Below are 19658 nucleotides of genomic sequence, written 5' to 3' on the forward strand. Positions count from 1 at the left end.
ATAAATTGAAAAAACGAATTTTAGAAAACATTAGAAAATAAACAAAGATGACGCATGTAAAATTTAAAACTATTGATTTACAATACTTTGAATAACAAATTACGTCAGAACTTCCTGTGATGTCATCAATGTTGTGCCTTTGACATGTATTGAGGTTCAGCTTTGTTTGGAGCAGCTGTAAGAGTGAGGAAGGTTAGATTTGTTGAGTAGGCTTGGATTTATAAGAGAGAAGGGATTTAAATAATTATAAACGGGCCTAAATATGGCTCAACAACCCACGAGCAGTGCGTTGAGAGCCCTAGCCCTTGAATTCAAAAGTGTCCAAGAAGAACCTGTTGAAGGATTTAGGGTAAAGCTTATCAATGAAGACAACCTTTTCGAATGGGAAGTCGCAATTTTCGGACCCCCTAATACTCTCTACGAAGGAGGATACTTTAAGGTATAAGACTACTTAACTTTATAGTTTGTTTATAGTGTATTACAGTATTAGAATTAATGTTGTACTAATACTACCAATAATATTCGAGATATAAAGTACCTTTAGGTGAACTTCTGTTCTGGTTGCCATCATGGTTCAGACCAGCTGACGACGAACTGTATCCGTACCTTGGCTGTAGTATTGAACGAATAGCTGTGACTTGTTCAGTTATTGGAACTTAAATTTGTACTGCTACCTAGTGCTAGTAGTAGTAGACAAAAGGACAGTATGAGTTAACCGAAAATAAAATATATTTGGTATTTGCATACAAGTGATTTGAAATCAACAATGCATTAATAATACGAGAAAAGCTTCTTAAGTCCACCCAGCTTTAATAATATTAATAAGAATGGTTGGTTAGAAATTTTGACTTCAAATAACCCATGTGATTTTTTTACAGTACTAACAGTCAGATTTATTATAGTTAATAGTTTTCTGGTTCTTAAGTACATTTATCTAAAGTGTTTTGAACTTAGTCTTGCTTCTAAGTACTATTATTTCTTGGTTTTTGTATATTCTAGATTCTGCTGAAGTTTCTAAAGCATATCATTAACACATCTAATATTTGTTTTATTATTAGTAACTATTACATATTTTTATTCATAATTAAACTAATTATATCTTTTAAATAAGGGAGATAAACATTGTTCAGGGAATATGAAGCCAGTTAGTATTTAATGTGAATGGTCATTTGATGAGGTTTTACAGTTTTGCCAGACAGCCAAGATTTCTTTGCAAACTAAAGATTATGATGAAGCTAGTAACCTTTGTGTGAATAAAGGTAAAGGAATGAACCTTGTTTACTTAAATTTTTATAAAGGCTTTGATAAGGTGTTGTATAAAAGATTGGTAAAACAAATTACCTAAGTAAAGGATAAATTAGTTAAATGGATTGAAAGATGTCTGGGTGAGAGGAGAGAAATATTATTAATGGAGATCAGCCAAACTGGACTTGTTACAAGTGATATACTAGAAGAATTTGGACCATTTCTATTCTTCATTAATGACATTGAAGGAATAATCAAAAAATGGTGAGTCTTCTGATAATATGAAAATCTAGGTCTGGCTCACTGTAAGGAATATGAATTAGTTTTACAGAGAAACTTGGGGATGGTTTGTCAGTAGACAGATGTATGACTTTATTCGATTTTAATAAGTATAAAGTGATGGATGTGGATTATAGTAACTTAAGTTACTTCTTCACGTATGAAGTAGATGGTATCTCAAGAGTATTGGTTTAAGAGAGTATTCCATTGCTACTGGTAAGGCTAACAGAATATGGACAACAAACTTAGAGGTCATGGTTTCTTAATTTAATGCACTAGTTTGGCCTCATGTAGACTGTTTGGCACAATTTTGTTTCTTTTTAAAATATTGAGTTGGAGTGTTTGGGAAAGTCTAATACAGTAAGACAGTATTGACAGTGGATGGGTTGTCATATTGTGACAGCTTTAAGTCTCTTAGTTTATTCTCTTAAATATATTTGAAATACTTGAATTATTTAAAAAAATGATTAAAGGAATTGGTTACATTGATGTATTGGAACTTTTCATGTTGAATTAAGAAGTGTATAAAATAAAGTTATACATTTGAGATTTGTAGGGATTGGACACATTTCTGGCTGATAGTTTTATATCAGTAGGATAGTAAATTTGTTGAAAAAATTTATGATGGAGGATGGTAAATGTGGATTAGGGTTGGATTTAGTTATTAGGTGTTTGTATGTTGAAATGGGGTGAGAGATGAGGAATCCTTGACAAACCAAAAGATCTCTTGATGTCCCTAATTTATGATAGGGAACAGGATATAGTTAGGATTGTTACTTTGTATGTGAATGAAGGACATTTTATGGACCTGATGTACTTCAGTATTATGGGGAGAGGTTAAGGTAATTGAATTTGTTATAGGTATGGGCTAATTTTACAGAAGCGTTCAGGATATATATAAGACAAACTGAATATACAAGAAGTTGGTCCAATGGACTACAATTCTAAGTTTAATATGTGTATCTGCATGAAATGTGGCAAATACATGTGCCTGTTCTACATTAGATGTTTAACACATGTACTGTACACAACTTACTTCCAAAATGAATATCTAACAGGTTTTTTTAACCATCTCTGTATGTAGTGTCTGATATTTATACTCTACACTGTCACTAAATCAGCAGCACATGGTAAAATAGTTTATAACCCTAACACCAAATACAAATGGACTACAATTCTAAGTTTAATATGTGTATCTGCATGAAATGTGACAAATACATGTGCCTGTTCTACATTAGATGTTTAACACATGTACTGTACACAACTTACTTCCAAAATGAATATCTAACCGGTTTTTTTCTCTGTATGTATCTCTGTATGTATACTCTACACTGTTAAATCTGGTAAAATAGTTTATACTCTAACACTAAATACAAATGGACACTTCTAAATATGTGTAGCATGCAAATACATGGCCTAAAGATGTTTAACACATGTTTACAAACTTACCTAATATCTAACAGGTTTTAATCTCTGTACTGATATTTATATCACATTTAATTGCACTATAAAGGGTTGAAACATATCCACTTTGACTCCAACCCATACACACTGGGTGTGTGTATTAATTTGGGTGTCTGATGTTTCTATGCTAAATTGGGAAGACAGTAGATTGAGAGGACATAATTTTAAACTTTGTTAACAACTGAATAATTATTTCTGGAAATGTTACTATGTACAAGTAGGTGAGAACTAGTATTGGTTCTTTTGACATTTTTATTTTTTGATTCTACTCCAGGACCAATGTTGGTACAGAGCAAAATGTGTTGGTATATAAATTCCTGTAACTGAGGCAGTGTAATACGAGTTAAAATCATTACTTACAAAAACTCTAAGGCGATGTAGAGATTTGGGATGCACATTTGACATGTATACTGTTTTGTGACAATTTATTTGGGTGGCAGTGGGGATTATGAGAGACTACAAAACAAATAACTTGCTTCTGTCATACACTTGTCTCATTTTTAATCTCTTGTAAATTTGTTATTTTTAATAACTTCTGGAGAATAGTAAGTTCTAGTGAACAGATCTAAAAAGTTACTGATGAAATAGTGAAGCTAGTTCTGACTAAGTACGTAATGCCTTAAAGCATTAGGTAAGAAAAATAAAACATATTGGGATTAGAATAATCATTGAATATCCTTACTGTCAATGATATTTTTAGCTTTAATCTCAGTAATATTTTATAAGATTTAGTCAGTTTTGAAGGTTTAAGCTAGTTCTAAATCCATATTTTGTCTACAGTGCAAAAAATAATTGTAAATAGAATTTGAGAATAGAATATATATACACACACACACACACACACACACACACACACACACACACATATAGTTCAGTGTATTGTATGTATATATAAGGGTGTATAAATGTCTTCAAAACTGCAAACAAAAGTAAATGCATGGACTACTTAAATATATTTTTGAATGAGTGAGTGTGGTAAGATATTTCAATGTAATTTTATTAGGTATAGAACTTCAAAGATACCCTTTATCTTCATAAATAAGTCAGAATAACACAAAGATGCTATTTCTGCTGGTTTGATATGTGTGGTTTGAACTAAAATTGTGTTTAAGTCATCTTAAAGATAAAATATATTTCAAACAGAGCCTCTGCATGTAATGTGTATGTTTTTAAAACTTTCACTTTACACCTATAATACTTAGCACAAGGATTTGGCATACATTGATACATATACATGTACGATACAGCTGGAGTGACAATGGCCTAGTTTCTGCAAAAAAAGTCAGAAGGAGAGATCAAACCAACTATTCTATATAAATACAGTATACATTTTTAGTGTTTCTCATCTGTGGATGGATAATTTTCACAGTGGCTGAATTTAGGTCAGTCACTAATTGTTTATATAATATAGTTAAATGAGTCTACTTACAATTAATTAATCTGTGTAGATAGTGAACATTTCTTACCTTTTGTGTAGTTTCAACATTAAGACACTTGTGAAAGTTGACCTGTTTATTTGTAGTTAAATAAAACCAATCACACCCAAACATAAAACAACATGGTAGTCATGCCAGTACTTACAAATTGAGTTCTAGTTCATAAACCGTGTACTACATTCTGACAAATGGTTAACAAAACACTCCAGGATATTTATAAATTTAAACTATAGAACACTACTTAAGTTGTGTGTGTGTGTGTGTGTGTGTGTATTATTTTGGATGTAGTGTGTATGTATCTGATATATGCGCTGTTGTTAAAACATTTACAGTTTTTTAAGCTACAGTGCTAATTCTTCTGAAGTAAGTGGCAAATCTAAGAACTGTAAAATGTCCTCATTCTCCATTACCTCAACCTGTACCTGTTCATTAAATATGGCTGCAGTTTTTGTTCTCTTATTACTACCTTGTTAATCCTAATATATTTTATTTTTTACACAATGGAGGTAGACATATACTTCATTGGTTGATATTGCAATCTACTTTTAACATGTTCAGTCTAGTGGTGGATAAATCATATGATTAAACAAGTTTGTAAGAGATGCAGGTGACCACATTCTATTAGTCCAGTAGGTCATGCTACTTTCATACTGTAGAGGTTCAGGTTAAGTAACCTCAAAGACAAAAATGTGGAAGTTAGAGTTGCTCCTGTAACACACATCATCAGTTTGTCACTGTGGTCTTCTCTACTGCATGAACAGCTCTGTGATGCTAAAATACTATATGTATTTGCCACGGATAATGAATTTATTCTTACATATTGATATCAGAATTAAAACATTCTAGGTAAATATTTTGAAGAACTAAAAAGAATTTTTCAGTAAGATCTGGCTCTGTGCCACACATCGAAACTTGTGAAGAATTTTATGACTACAATGCGAATAAAAGTGCTGGACTGGCCTGGAAACTCTCAGGACATAAATCCTATTGAAAATCTTTGGGTGATTTGTAAAGAAAGACTTTGGGGGAAAAGACTGTACTACAAAAAATAATCTAATTGAGGCCATAATTGAAGTGTGGTACCACGATCCAAAAATTAGTAAAGATTGCAGTCGACTCATGGACTTGATGCCAAAGCAGATTAATGATCTTTTAAAAAATAAAGGTGGTCATATCATGTATTAATTTGTGAGTAATTTTTGGATTCTCAGAAATAAAATGCAAAAAATTGAAAAAAATCATTATTTTCTGTCTTGTTTTAATTAATTTGCACAAGGGTGTAGGTAAGTAGGTAAGTATGTAAGGTTTATGTGTGTAAAAATATTGATCCAATATTAAATTTAAATCCTTTCTGAAATAAGGTATTTTCTGTTACACCACAATTGTAATAAAAACATGCCTTTAAGAAATCAGCAAATACCTTTCCATTTTTGTTGTTTATAAATTTCATTTATACTTTCAATACATAGAATAACAATATTAAGTTATAGTTTTGTTGCTAAGGGACATGACATAAAAGTCATTGTTGGAATTCATGGTCACTGAGAGGCACAGGATTTTTTATATATTGTAGGGAATACTATGGGTGTGCCTACAAGTAGGTAAGTAACAATACCTAGATGCAAATCCTCATGGTCCATGTACTGTGGATGCAAAATTTCAAGTTTCTTTCTTTCCTTTTGGAGTTATGGAAGTAATATATACAGACATGCCTTTTTATTATTATTATTATTATTGATTAACTGAATGTTGATCATTAAGAGATGGAAATATATATTTATCTATGTTATTGAAATATTTACAAATTCAACTCACATGTTATTCAACAGCATAATGAGTTCATTATATAATTTTTTCTGAACAAATTATCTACATCACATTCTGTTTAATTTTTACTGGAAGAAAGATTTGTTTATTGTATATTTATGGAGATTTTCATGATTATGTATATTGTTTCCATCACAGAGATATTCCCTCTGAACATCAAGATGTTGTACATTATATTAATTTTAGAATAATGACCTATACATTTGAATATTCTTCATGACGGGTTCTTAAGTTTCTTTAAGTATGTTATCAAACATTTTAAAACTTGAAAATTTCATCAAGGTGTTTCATGTTTCTGTGTAAGTATAAAATTTATTTACTTTGTAGTTACTTCAGCAAACTAAAGAAACTGTTGTTACAGCTGACTTGTTTTTTTAAGTTTGGTGCATCTGTGTGTATGTTATTATATTAAAAATGTTGACAATACTTGTACATTTTGTTAATCTTTTCATAGGCTCATATAAAATTCCCTCCAGACTATCCATATTCACCTCCAACGATCCGTTTCTTAACAAAAGTTTGGCATCCTAATGTGTACGAAGTAAGTATGAGGTATACTTTTAGATGGTTATATTTATTAGACTTTACGTGATAGCAGTATTTTGAATGTACCTTAAATACTCTTTGGATACAAAAAGTCTAAAAGTATATGCACGATTACCATAAAGATGTTGCAACTGTTGTTTCATATAGTTGAAACAGTGGGGTGGTTTTGTACTAGTTGAAACAGCTGGGTTTCTATCAGAGTTATAGAAGTGCCTTTTGAACATCAAGATTTTGTACATAAATTTATGATTTTGCAACCAGAAACCATATGCAGAGTTGGAGTTTCTTTGCTTATTTTCTATAATTTCTAAATTATTTGACTAATATCTAGTAAATTTCCAAAAAAACTGTTCAAGTAGAATGTCAATCTTTTCATGAAGTTTGTGTGTGTTATATTTTTTAGGTGAAAGTGGTTTTTCTTAGAGTGATAGGATATGTCTGCAAAAGAATATGAGATGTATTATGAAGTAGTTCTGAGTTTTCTGATTTATATAAAAGAAGAAACTGGACACAATGTAAAACACACAAGATGAAGTACAATGCTTTTACTATAGTGTTAACCCTCTCAACCAGTTCAAGATCTTCAGTAATTATTATATAATGTTACAGTTTAAAATTTAGGAGAATATTAGCACTTACAGAAAGAAAAGCTATTCTTGTGAAACTGAGGTCTTGTTTAACCATTCTGTGATGGGTCAGGGGTCAAAGGCAATGTTATTGAACTATTATGCATTTAATGAGACTCTAGCCTATTAAATAGACGACTGATCACACGTGTCGGTCGATATTCTTAGAGGGACAAGCAGCGTTTAGCCGCACGAGACAGAGCAATAACAGGTCTGTGATGCCCTTAGACAGTCTCTGCCCAAGTTTACTTTTCAACATGCCTCCACAACAAGCGTCTGGAAAAGCTGTGAAGAAGGCCAGAAAGGCCTGGCTGAACCGCTTCTCTGTCTGAACCGCTTCTCAATTAAATTCAATGAACTATCAACTTCTAGGTCATTCGTGACCATCGCGTCAGATGAATAATTTACATGCCACTCCTGTCCACTTAACTTACTCTGTACTCAGTTAACTAACTTATTCTTGCCTTGTGTGGGGTGAAGAGAAACAATAGTTTCTGACCACCCCTGGTTATTTTTCGTTCGACTTTCGGAGAACGAAAGAATAAGTTAACCTAAATACCTACCAAGTCTGTCTCTGTCTCATTATGCATTTATGTCAATAAGTTTGGAATCAAGTTGTAGATAATGATCCAAACTTTAATGTTATGGGCTAATTTCTGAATCCAGTGTAGATTTCAGTAAGTCAGTGGTATGCTGAATGCAGCACTAGTTAAAATTAGATGTTTGTGATGTCAAAAAACTAAGTCTATATGTTTATACCACTTAGGAACTCAAATTATCAATATTGACAAGCTAGAATATAAAATAAGAAACCCATATCTTTCTATTTTGAAATATGACTTGTATACTAAATCAAATACAGTGGTGCCACTCACATTTCCTTTTTTTGGAAATGATCCTTCATATACACTTCTTTCAATATGACGTAAATAACCTATCAACAGCTTAGAATGTCCCTCTAGTAATGTACTTATGTATTTTAATCTGTGAACAGGCTGCAATGTTGTTTCAAATCAAGATTTCAAGTGGGTAGGTTGTGTCTTTAGTCAAAATTTCATATCTTTTGGACTTAATTACAGCTTATTTACTAAGCTTGCTATTTTATGGTATCAGTATAGTTATGATTTTTTGGTTATTCAAGTGATATCCTCTATGCCCAAAATTTTAAGGCTTAACAACCAATGCCCATTTCAATAATTAAAAGAAATTGTTTGCTTTACTTATTGTTCTATGTTTTAAGAAAAGTAAATTGTATGACTTATTGGTAAATATCAATAATGTATAATAATTGAAATGTGACTATTTATTACAAAATACTAGTCCACTAAAACACAACCAAAACAGGGTCATTTTGTGAAGACTAAAGGTCAGTTTTATATTACTGGATATGTAACATGAGTGGACATGCACCATATCAGTGCAAGCTGTGTAATGTTAGTTGTGTATGACTGGAAGGTCAGTATAATAAAAAAAAAATGATATATGTAATGCAATGAGACTTGAGCTATTTAGACTAAACATTTGTATTTTCATGTTAAATTATGTGGTCATTCCAGCATGAAAACACCTAACTTGTATTTATTTATTTTTTTATGATGGTTACAAGGTCGTTCAATTGACAGACCCCCACATAGTTAGGGTATTAGACATAAAATACAAAATCTTACTGGAAACAAACATTTGAAATGTATTTAGGAGGTTCCAGAAATTACACAGTTTATATTTGAAGCTTTTGGGATGAAGAATAGTGTGTTTAATTATAACAAAATCACATTGCACTTGAACTAGTAATGAAACTTAATATTTTCACAACAAATATTTAGTAAATATTTCATTACAAAATCTCATTTTCTCTGTACAAAAAAACTTGTAATCTGTACTGAACATTTACCTGATTTTGTGAATACACATACAGTATCAAAAGTTGTTACTTAACATTTATGAATGTGTGTGTGAACTCGTATATTATACTGAGCCCATTGCAGAAACATTAAGAGAAATGGTCAACTTAAAGATCATAACATTTTATATCAAATTTAATAATACTATTTAACCTGGATGTGTGTTCTTTCTGTATCACTGTTGGTCAGTTCCAGTGAAACATAAGGGAAGTTATAACCTAGAAATATCATTTGAGCTACTATTGGAGGTATGTATTTCCTTGTATAATGTATGGAATTATGGTTGTACCTTCAAGGAACAGAACAAACAGTGGCAGATTTAAGTTTGTGTGGGCCTAGGGGTTAGTAATTTTGTGGGCCCTACATTGCATGTAATTTTTATATAGAATAAAACTATCAATGAGCCTCTGAGCCTCTAGCCTATACCCAAATACACCACTGAGAATGAGTGTTAGCTTGAATGTCAAAGGAATGAAGGCAACTAGGTCAATGTCAACTTAACTTTCTTGAACATGTGTTATATGTAAAGTGCTGAAATTCAGAAGCTAGAATAATACTGATATAAGAACTTACAAAATACGACATTTTTAGACTGTATGTGTTTATATTCAGTGGTAGTTATCTGTTCTATACTATATCTAAGCCTGGATCTAGACTGCCAGTAGTGGTTGTCTTAATGTCAGACAAAAGATTTACAATGAAGTTTTAGCAGTATTGAGTTTTGAATGTTGATCTAATATATAATGCTTTGTGTCATTATTACAGTAGAATCTGAACTTTCTTACTCTATAGTTCTATAGATGAATGCAGTTCAAACACTGAACTTAAGCTTTAATCTACAATAAGTCTTAATGTGTTGATACAAGGTTTTGAATATGATACCGACACTAGCAAGTACATAGATATAGGCCAGTCCACTAAGTTCGAAGTGGCCTGCAGTGTGGTGGCATTTTCACAATGTAGGAAGACCCTTCCCCCCTCCCCTGACAAAGCACAAAAATAATCTTGATCATTTACTATAACTGATCATGTACATGAAGATAAGGAACTTAACAGTAAACAGTAGAAACTAATGAGCTTTAGTGGTATTTTAAAGAGAAATATTCCAATGGTTTATTTAGTTGTATAGATAACATACATAGCTGTGTGTGTTAACTGTATTTAGGTGTAATATGTTGCATACTGTTTTCAATTAAGTTTCATTCTTGTGGCACCTAAGTATAGAAAAGATGTATCTAATGGTGCAGTATACATTTTCAAGTTGTGTAGAATGATTTAATTTATGTCAGTTGTTTGACATGTAAATACATGTTCTTACAGAATGGTGACCTGTGTATTTCAATTCTTCATCCTCCTATCGATGATCCACAAAGTGGTGAGTTACCCTGTGAACGCTGGAATCCAACTCAAAATGTTAGGTGGGTCTGTTGCTAGTTTCATTCATACATATATTAAATTATAAAATAAAAACTTGCCATTAATTTGTTACAACATCTGAAATATGTTTACTTAGGAACAAGTTAACCACCTTTAAAACTTAATTTTTCCATTGTTGTAAATCTTTGTATTTCAATGATTTGAAATTGACTGAAAATTTACAAAATTATGATAAATGTGTTCAAGAGAGACTTGTATAAAGTGTTTGTGGAAATTATTCAGATGTGTGGGAGAGAAAAATGGCCATGAAATGAAAATTAGATGAATATGTTTTACAACATTTACATTAAAAATATCATCAAATATCAGTAATTATTCTTTCCTGTCATGTATCTTTACAAGATAAAAGTAAAAATATGAATGGTGATAACATTAACTTATATTAGATTAATAGTTCATTCATATTTCTGTCATTGTATAGTAGTAACTAGAACACCATACAACTGAGTATGTTTAACAGCTTACACAGCTGTAATTAATGTTTGTATATGGAAGGGATTGTATATCTTCACACATTTCATGGTTGTCTCTTATACCATGTTTGTATTGATAGTGTTACATATATGTGAAATTCTCTGTCATAAAGAAAGTGCCTTAAATATAGTTTGGCTTAGTAAATAATTAAGTAGACATGTGAAAAAAAGTATATTAAGCTGGCAGTTGATGTTGTTTTTAAATATTTACCAAATACATATCTATTACTTTTTCTCATGAGTCATCTTATCCATTTGGCATGACGTAGTGAATTTATATTTGAGGTTTAATTCATGCATGCTGTATTTATTAAATCTTGTAATGGTTCAACTGACGTAATAACATGAGTGCACATGACCTATATTCACCAGACTACCATACAGTGTTATGTTGTTAAATGTGGGTCATGATTACTTTGTGTGACTTGCTTTACAAATAAATTATATTGACTTAACTCATCTACAATACAAAAAATAATTTTTATTAGCATTTGTGTTACAAAACACAGGGTATTTATGTAGGAACTTTTATGTTTAGCCTTATTATGAGTTTTAATTTATAGAATATTTTTATATTGACTATTTGTTAATAGAATAAGATTTACTTTCTTTAAATTGAAATACTATAAAAAAGGTTTTATTGTACTTTACACTAATAGGAAGTTTGTCTTTATGTGAATTTTGATGCCAACCAAAACATACTAGATATTGTATAGATGACATCCCTGTATATTGTTTTATTAAAGTCTGTTTATTTGAGCCCTTCTTAACATGTTAAAACTCCTACACCTAACTTCCTCCACCTCCTGTAGCCTGCAGGACATCTCTCAACAGTCTACATTGTTACCTTGGACAGTGTTACTGCAAGTGTATATCACTTTATCTGAACCTAGTAGTAGATCACCTGATCAATAAGTGATACATTACGATTAAGGCTGAAGTGAACTGTATCATAAAACTTGTACAATACAGGATCACCCTGTTATTCCTGACTTTGTTGATAGGTACATTTGAATGCATTATGTGGACATGAATCCTTGAGGTTTTCTACATGCAAGTTATATTCTGGAGAAGAATTTGTACTAAAATCTATCCAACATTTAGATAGACAGTAGGGTGATTGAGACATTCTGATATCTTTTTGTTCCATTTCTGCAAAAATGTATGAAATTGAGCACAGGCCAACGTAATAACTTGTGTTGTCTAAGAACATAATTCAGCATTAGAACCATGTGTGAACATCAGTTTTAATAATGATTCCAGCTACAGATGTAATTGTTTGCTTAAACGTTTTACTTCTGAGTCCATATGCATCATATAAGATTTAACAAAAATGCTTTCATATTTAAGTTGTTTATTCAGTTTAATTATAAACTTAATTTTTAAAGAACAAGATAACATATTCATCAACTATGTTCCAACCATATTAGAAAGACATATTAGTAAAACAAATATGATAAAATTTAAATGTTAAAGTGTATGTAATATAGGTTCAGTCTGTGTTTCATAGATCTGCTTTTCAGCCAGACATGGCCAGGTTGTTAAGGCATTCAACTTGTAATCCAAGAGTCATGGGTTCGAATCCCTATTGCACCAAACATGCTTGCCCTTTCAGCCATGAGGGCATTATAATGTGACAGTCAATTCCACTATTCATTGGTAAAAGAGTAGCCCAAGAATTGGCAGTGGCTGGTGATGACTAGTTGCCTTCCCTCTAGTCTTACACTGCTAAATTAGGGACGGCTAGCACAGATAGCTCTGGTGTAGCTTTGCACGAAATTCAAAACAAATCAAATATCTACTTTTCAGAAGAAAATAATAACAGCTAAATACTGATTTATCCTGAGAAACATTATATTATTTGATCACTTTAAGGAATCTTAAAAACAGCATACTATATGCATTATTAATTTTTCAGCTTTTTAACTCGGCTACAAAATGAAAGTATTGTTATGGTGTTTAAAATTTACTTACTACACTTTCAGGTCTTATTTCCTTTTTTTTAGTCTTTACTAACTTTCAGGCCCTCTGTGGGAAAGCAGCAAGTCTTTGGATTTACAATAAAATCAGGAGTTTGATTCCCCTTGGTAAACAGCAGATAGCCAGGTGTAGCTTTGCTATAAGAAAACACACAAACTAATATTTAATCAGAGATACAAGGGAACTTGTTTGTTTTTTTGTAAGTTCCTTAGAATGATTATTTTGGGAAGCTTTTCACTTTTCACCAATAATGTTTATATATATATTTTTTTTTTTAAGATTCAGACTATGATGAAGTGTAACATTAAGTCTAAAGAAAGGTCAGGTTTGGTACTTACTATTGGTGAGTTCCAATTTTTGATAAGTTGTAGTATAGAATAAGTACATGTTTCTGTATATCTAACTGAATTTGTTTACCAAAAGTAGAAAATTGTAATAATGCTAATGAGTCAGGATTAGAGGTTAGCAACATGTGGTTATTGTTGGTTGAAGCCACATGCAGTTGTTCCATTTCAGAAATAATGTATCATAAAATCAGTAAAAAGCTCAAGTTTTATGTTCATACCTAATATTTTAAATATTTGGTTCTTTAACTTGTATTTACTCTCCATCTTAATGTTTCAGAGTTGTACGTTTTCATACATTCAGGTTTTTGATAAACATTATAATCAGGTGACATAGAAATATGGTTAGAAGCTGGTTTAAGGTAAATTTAAGATTGACTTGTAAACAAAGAACAATGATTATTTATCAATGTTTTTGTTAAGTCATCTGTATTTATGATTTGATATTAGTGTTTACTGACCTGACATTGTCAGATGTCTTGTGGTATTTATTGTTAGTAAATTATACTTAATATTATGATTCAATTGAACTTCTGATTGTATAGTAGGGTTTGTTTAATTTATGCTTATGTAGGAAAAGTTAATTTTTCTAGTGTGTTATCATTTGTGTGGTTTAACATCCCAATATAAAGTTACATGTTTTATAACTTGCAGGACAATTTTGTTGAGTGTGATATCTCTTCTTAATGAACCCAATACATTTTCTCCTGCTAACGTTGATGCTTCAGTAATGTATAGACGTTGGAAGGAGTCTAGGGGAAAAGATAGAGAATATGAAAATATTGTCAGGTAAAACCAGTTACTGATCATATATTACAATTTAGTAAGTTACTAATATGTTAGATAGCAGAGTCATTTATCATACAGTATAGTGATTGTTATTTTTAATAATTTACAGCAGTGGTTCTCAAACTTTTCTGTCCAAAAACAATTTTACCAGGACAAAAGACCCTGTAGACTTACTGGTCTATCCCTGCCTGCTTGTGTTTTAAATGGCAAAGAAAATTATTAAATTAACTCATCCACCTTGGGTACTCTAACTCTTTTAACATAGGTTTGCTCCCAGGCAATGACATCATAAACATTTTGTGCTTGTTTTTGTGCTATAACGTTTCGTGTATTTTCATAATGTTAGATATTGTCAGTAAATATTACCCTTTAACATTTACAAGGCTTTTGTACAGCAAATATATTTTTTAAATTAAGTTTTAAGACTTTTTAAGTAATGTTTTTCTTGTGCCTTTTTTCTTTTTGAATGTCTAACATACAAAGCAATTTTGATTTTAAGATTAAAAATACTTTGTATCAGAAACTTTTCAAATTTCATGTGCAAAATATTTATAATTCCAGATAATTATCAAATGTTTTGTGGAAAGAATTTTATCTGGTGTATTATTTTTACTACTGCATCTCCATATGGGTTTGGTCAATGTGACTGACCTTGTAACTACCATAAAAAATTAGGAAATGTAACATACTTCTTTTTGTTTTAGAGTGACTACATATTGTAACATGAAAATGTAGATGTTTAGGCTAAATAGCTTAAGTCTTATAACATTATACATTTATTATTTTTATTATATTGACATTTCAACCATGTCTGGTAACATTACAGAAGTTTCAGTGATGTGATGTTAACTTTCAAGAATACAAAACTGGCCTTTACAAAGTGACTTGTCTCAGCTTTGCTTTAGTTGTGTAGTATTTTGTAAAATAGTCACATCAGTTATTATAAATGACATATGTATAAACATTATAACCATTTACAACTAAATTCTTAAACCTATTTTTCTTAAAGTGGAAGAGTAAATAAAGAAATTAATAAATAATCTCTTCTAGTCTAAATTTTGTAATAAATAATCTCTTCTAGTCTAAATTTTGTACTTGTTTGCTGTAACATTTTAATGATGTTAAATAATAAAATGAGTAAAATCATAAGGAAGGACTGTGTTAAAGACAGCAAATCCAAACCTCTTGACTAATTACTATAATTTATTAAGCTTAGTAACTAAGCTGTATTTTGGTCTAAAAAATATAAATTTTGAGCTTGCTTATGTCTTACTTTATTGCTTGGTATTTAGCATGAAAAGTAGATTTTCCTGTACAAATACTTTGCAGAAATTGAGAACCACTAGGGGAACATTCTGAGTATATTTTTGGTTATACATGTATCATTAAGCGAAGGTGTATGTACTTAAATATTTTCAGAGATTCAAGACTGGTGGAGCCACCATAGTTGATTCAATATAGTGATATCTTGGAAAATATAAAAGATGAAAGTTTTTAATCTTACATTCTAGTTTGTTGATACAAATCATTTGAAACCTTCTGAAAGATACATTGTATTTTTTTGTTGCATAATCCAATAAGTTATAAAAAAAAAATCTTAATATTTGCACACTCAATCTTGTGTTAAGATAATGCCAGTTGTGTAGATGTTGTTCTAGACAAGAAATATGTTTACTTGCCGTATTAACACACAAGTTTCAAAGATCTCTAGTTGAGTGCAGTAGAAACAATAAATTTGTTAACCCTAATGGGTACCATGCCCACCTTCTTTCTATACTTTTGTTTAAGCTTTATAACATACATGTGGTTTCTACATGCATATGTATATAGTCATTAGAAAGAGCCCATTTTATATCTTGTAGGTAATTGCATGTAGAATTACTGGCTGTTTTTTTCCACAACAGCACTTAGATTTTATTCTAAGCTAAATATATTAGAGATGGTGAAACTGTACCTAGGTCTTTACTCTTCCATCCTAGTTAATTATTTGTTTTAAAATGTGTAACTGAAAAGTCATCTTTTAAATATACATCAACTTCATGTCAGTTCTCAAAGCTTACAATTTTGCATAAGGGTGAGATAATTTTGCTGAAGGCTTGTGCATCTCTGAAGATACTTTAATTATGTCCTAAAGAAACTGAAATTATGGATATAACCATAAAATATTAAGATATTCTACAAATAAAAGGTATGTGCATCTTTTCTGTTTCTTAATTTTAAATATTTCATTGCACTTAATGTTGATGATAATATGTACAGTTAGTGATAGGGCAAAGAAAATTACAAATAAATTATAAACGTTTAACTCGTTTAAGAGGTTTTTGAGTTTATGCAAATAAAACTTAAACTGTATAATGAAGAAAAGTATTTTTATACTAAAAGTAGAAATCACTAATCACTTTGCATTGAAACTATTAAACATTTTAATGCAAAAACTACAATTGATAAATATTTTTAGTAGAAAGACTTGATTAAAATAATGTCCCTCTGTGTACAAGGTACTTGTGATGTTTAACAAAATATCAGTTTTTGTAAGGATATGTTAAAACTCAGAGTTACAGTATGTATTGTTGTATTTGTATCATTCCCCAGATGGGGTCGTGTATTTTCAACAATCCTACAGAGAGAGACTTAAGAAGATTTTGCTATTTTGGATGTGACTTGCATTTTGGACCTGCTGGAGGACCCTCGTAGACCACACTTTTAGAACAATTTGGACCTGTTTTATTGTACTACTGCTTTTTAGTACAATAATTTAACCAACATTAATAGATATTTTAAAATAGAGTAACGTTTGGTGGATCATAATAATAAAACTGTTTTAAACACTGTCAGAATTGACCTCTAAATACGCATGTTAATATGAGTTTGACTTTTTACAGGAAACAGGTGACAGCAAGCAGGTCAGAAGCTGAAAAAGACAATGTCATCGTGCCAACAACAATAGAAGAGTACTGTATTAGACAGAAACCAAGGCCCCAAGAGTCTGAAGCAGACATGACAGACTTCTATGTTGATGATTATGGAGATGATCTGGATGAAGAAGAGGAGGAAGAGTTTAATGATGACGATGAAGATTCAGGAAATGAAGAATCATGATGGTGCTTATTTTATTTTTTAGGCTCATTTCATTGTTTTTCACCACATCAAAATCAACATAAAAGTTGTGTATTTGAAGATGGACTCTTCTTTTCTTCATTATACATCAGAATTGACACTGAATTTAAGAAGTAATCAGTAAACACCTTATCTTCTATACTAAAAATTGTTTTCAAATTGCATTATTTTGTTTGATAGATTACCACAAACACCTACAGAATTTTTCAGTTTCTGTGTATTGAACTAAGTTAAATTTTTATGTGATCTTTTATGAGTACCTAAATTTTGACAGAATGTACTGTATATTTAATAATGTGAGAAACAAAATACACTATTGCTACATAAGATATGTGTAATCTTAGTGACATTATAGTGTAAACTATGTATTTTACTCGTAAACTTAAATATTTTTTTAGTTAAGGTTTGTTGCTTAATATAGAAAAGCATACAAGTCCTAACTTATATTCTACTAATTTCAAAAAGTTAATTAGTCAAGGTAAAGAAGGTTATGGATGTTATGCCATTTGTTTTTTTGTTTTTTTCATGTTTGTAGACATCTCTCTTGTGTGAAAAGCATTGTCTCTATTTCTCTTCCTATATGAAAATACTGTGCTATTCTATTTGCATGTGAATGTGTGTAGGTTAAAGTTTACAAAATTTAATGTTTTTGTTTGAATTTCTGTGTGTGAAATAAAAGATGTAAGGTTGTTATAAAGTATGTCTTAACTCGCTTGTTCCATTGGCCATTTGAAAATGAAATTGGCAGTGTTAATAAAATATTTGTGAGAAAAGGAAAGCAAGTGAAGCTGTAGAGCATGTCATCAATAGGGAGAATACACTATCAATAAGCCATCATATAGAGTGTTGAACTTACATCGCGTTTCAGCAGCTATGGTGTGTTTCACTTGTTATTTTTTACTTGTAGGTGAAATAAATAAAATCAAATAGATATTTGATGTAATTTTAAGGCATTAGTATTGCCATACATGCTGCTGAAGGTTTTTATAAGAGGTGGTGGTACAGTTACTATGAAACATGCACGTGAACTTGAACTGATTATTAAACAAGTTGTCACTGTAAAGTTTGTCAACACGTTTTTCCTAAATATCCAGATGATAGCATATTGTGTTGTTACCAAACGCTGATTAGTGTGTGCCTCTCTCTCTCTCTAAAAGAAAAAAAAATGCCAGCTTTAAGTTTACACACACACATACACACGTGTGTGTGTGTGTGAAGTGTTAGTCAAAACTTTAAAAATCATTACTTTCTAACAGGTGCAAATATAAAAGACTTCCTCTTGGAATAATAGCGGGTTGTCAAGATTTATAAGAAATGTAGGTATTTGTACTAATAAATGAAGTATTAATGCAAGTTTAAACAGTTCATTGAAAGTTAAGTTGCAAGAAACTGCGATAAAAAATTCAAAACAATTGACCTGTCCAACTGACATCGAGAACTGGAACTACCACAGAGTGAAACATTTAAGACCAAACAAAGAAGCTTGTACACAGCACACTATGAAAGTTTAAAATCTTTCATGGAAGAAGAAAAGTGTCCAAACCAAATTGGTTGTCATTTGTATTCATATAATGAGTAAAATGAAAATCTGCAAGTTGTTTGACATTTCAAAAATAACAAAATAAAAAAATTGTTTAATTTGTGAAAATCAGACTTATGAAAGCTATATAATTTAGGTGAGCAGTTATTAGCACATCACACTGTTAAATTAGGGTTACGAGTGCTGTGATGTGACATGCAAAGAGTAGATAACCTGTTAACATTACTTTTCACCAAATTAACAAATACAGGTTACCTTAGATTTCATACTGCTCTTTCTATATGTTCAAAACTTCTACTTCGAAAGAATACAGAAAGCTAAATCACATGAGTTAATTCATTTACAAAATGCCAAAAGGGTTGTAACACTCAAAATAAAGGTACAATCCCTGTGTTGGCACAGCACAAGTACACTACATGGCCAAAAGTATGTGGACACCCCTTCTTATTAGAAGTGGGTTCGGATACTTCAGCCACATCCATTGCTAACAGATCCATAAATCAAGTATACAGCCATGAAATTTCCATCGACAAATGGTCGTACGGAAGAACTTAGTGGCTGTGAACATGGCACTGTCATAGGATTTCACCTTTCTAACAAGTCAGTTCGACAAACTTCTGCCCTGCTAGAGCTGCCCCGGGCAACTGTAAGTGC

General features: G+C 31.0%; 2 protein-coding genes across 3 annotated transcripts in view; one reads left to right on the forward strand and one right to left on the reverse strand.

Moving 5' to 3' along the window:
* Window positions 1–611, reverse strand: part of LOC143238412 (tyrosine-protein phosphatase non-receptor type 9-like) — a 53710-nt gene extending 53099 nt beyond the window's left edge. The window contains exon 1 of the mRNA XM_076478614.1: window positions 539–611. The gene's annotated coding sequence lies outside the window, so the exon portion shown is untranslated. The remainder of the gene's footprint in view (window positions 1–538) is intronic.
* On the forward strand, window positions 111–18161 carry LOC143238413 (ubiquitin-conjugating enzyme E2 R1-like). Of its 2 annotated transcripts, XM_076478618.1 has the most exons (5): window positions 111–439; window positions 6706–6792; window positions 10645–10742; window positions 14213–14347; window positions 17230–18161. In XM_076478618.1, exons 1-5 carry the CDS (start codon window positions 263–265, stop codon window positions 17444–17446), a joined length of 714 nt encoding a protein of 237 aa, XP_076334733.1. In that variant the 5' UTR covers window positions 111–262; the 3' UTR covers window positions 17447–18161. The 2 variants fall into 2 exon arrangements, with proteins under 2 accessions (XP_076334733.1, XP_076334734.1); XM_076478619.1 differs by lacking the exon at window positions 6706–6792 and having other exon boundaries at window positions 114–439.
* The last annotated feature ends 1497 nt before the right edge of the window (window positions 18162–19658 follow it).

This window comes from Tachypleus tridentatus, chromosome 13, assembly GCF_004210375.1.
Source record: "Tachypleus tridentatus isolate NWPU-2018 chromosome 13, ASM421037v1, whole genome shotgun sequence".
Classification (NCBI taxonomy): Eukaryota; Metazoa; Arthropoda; class Merostomata; order Xiphosura; family Limulidae; genus Tachypleus; species Tachypleus tridentatus.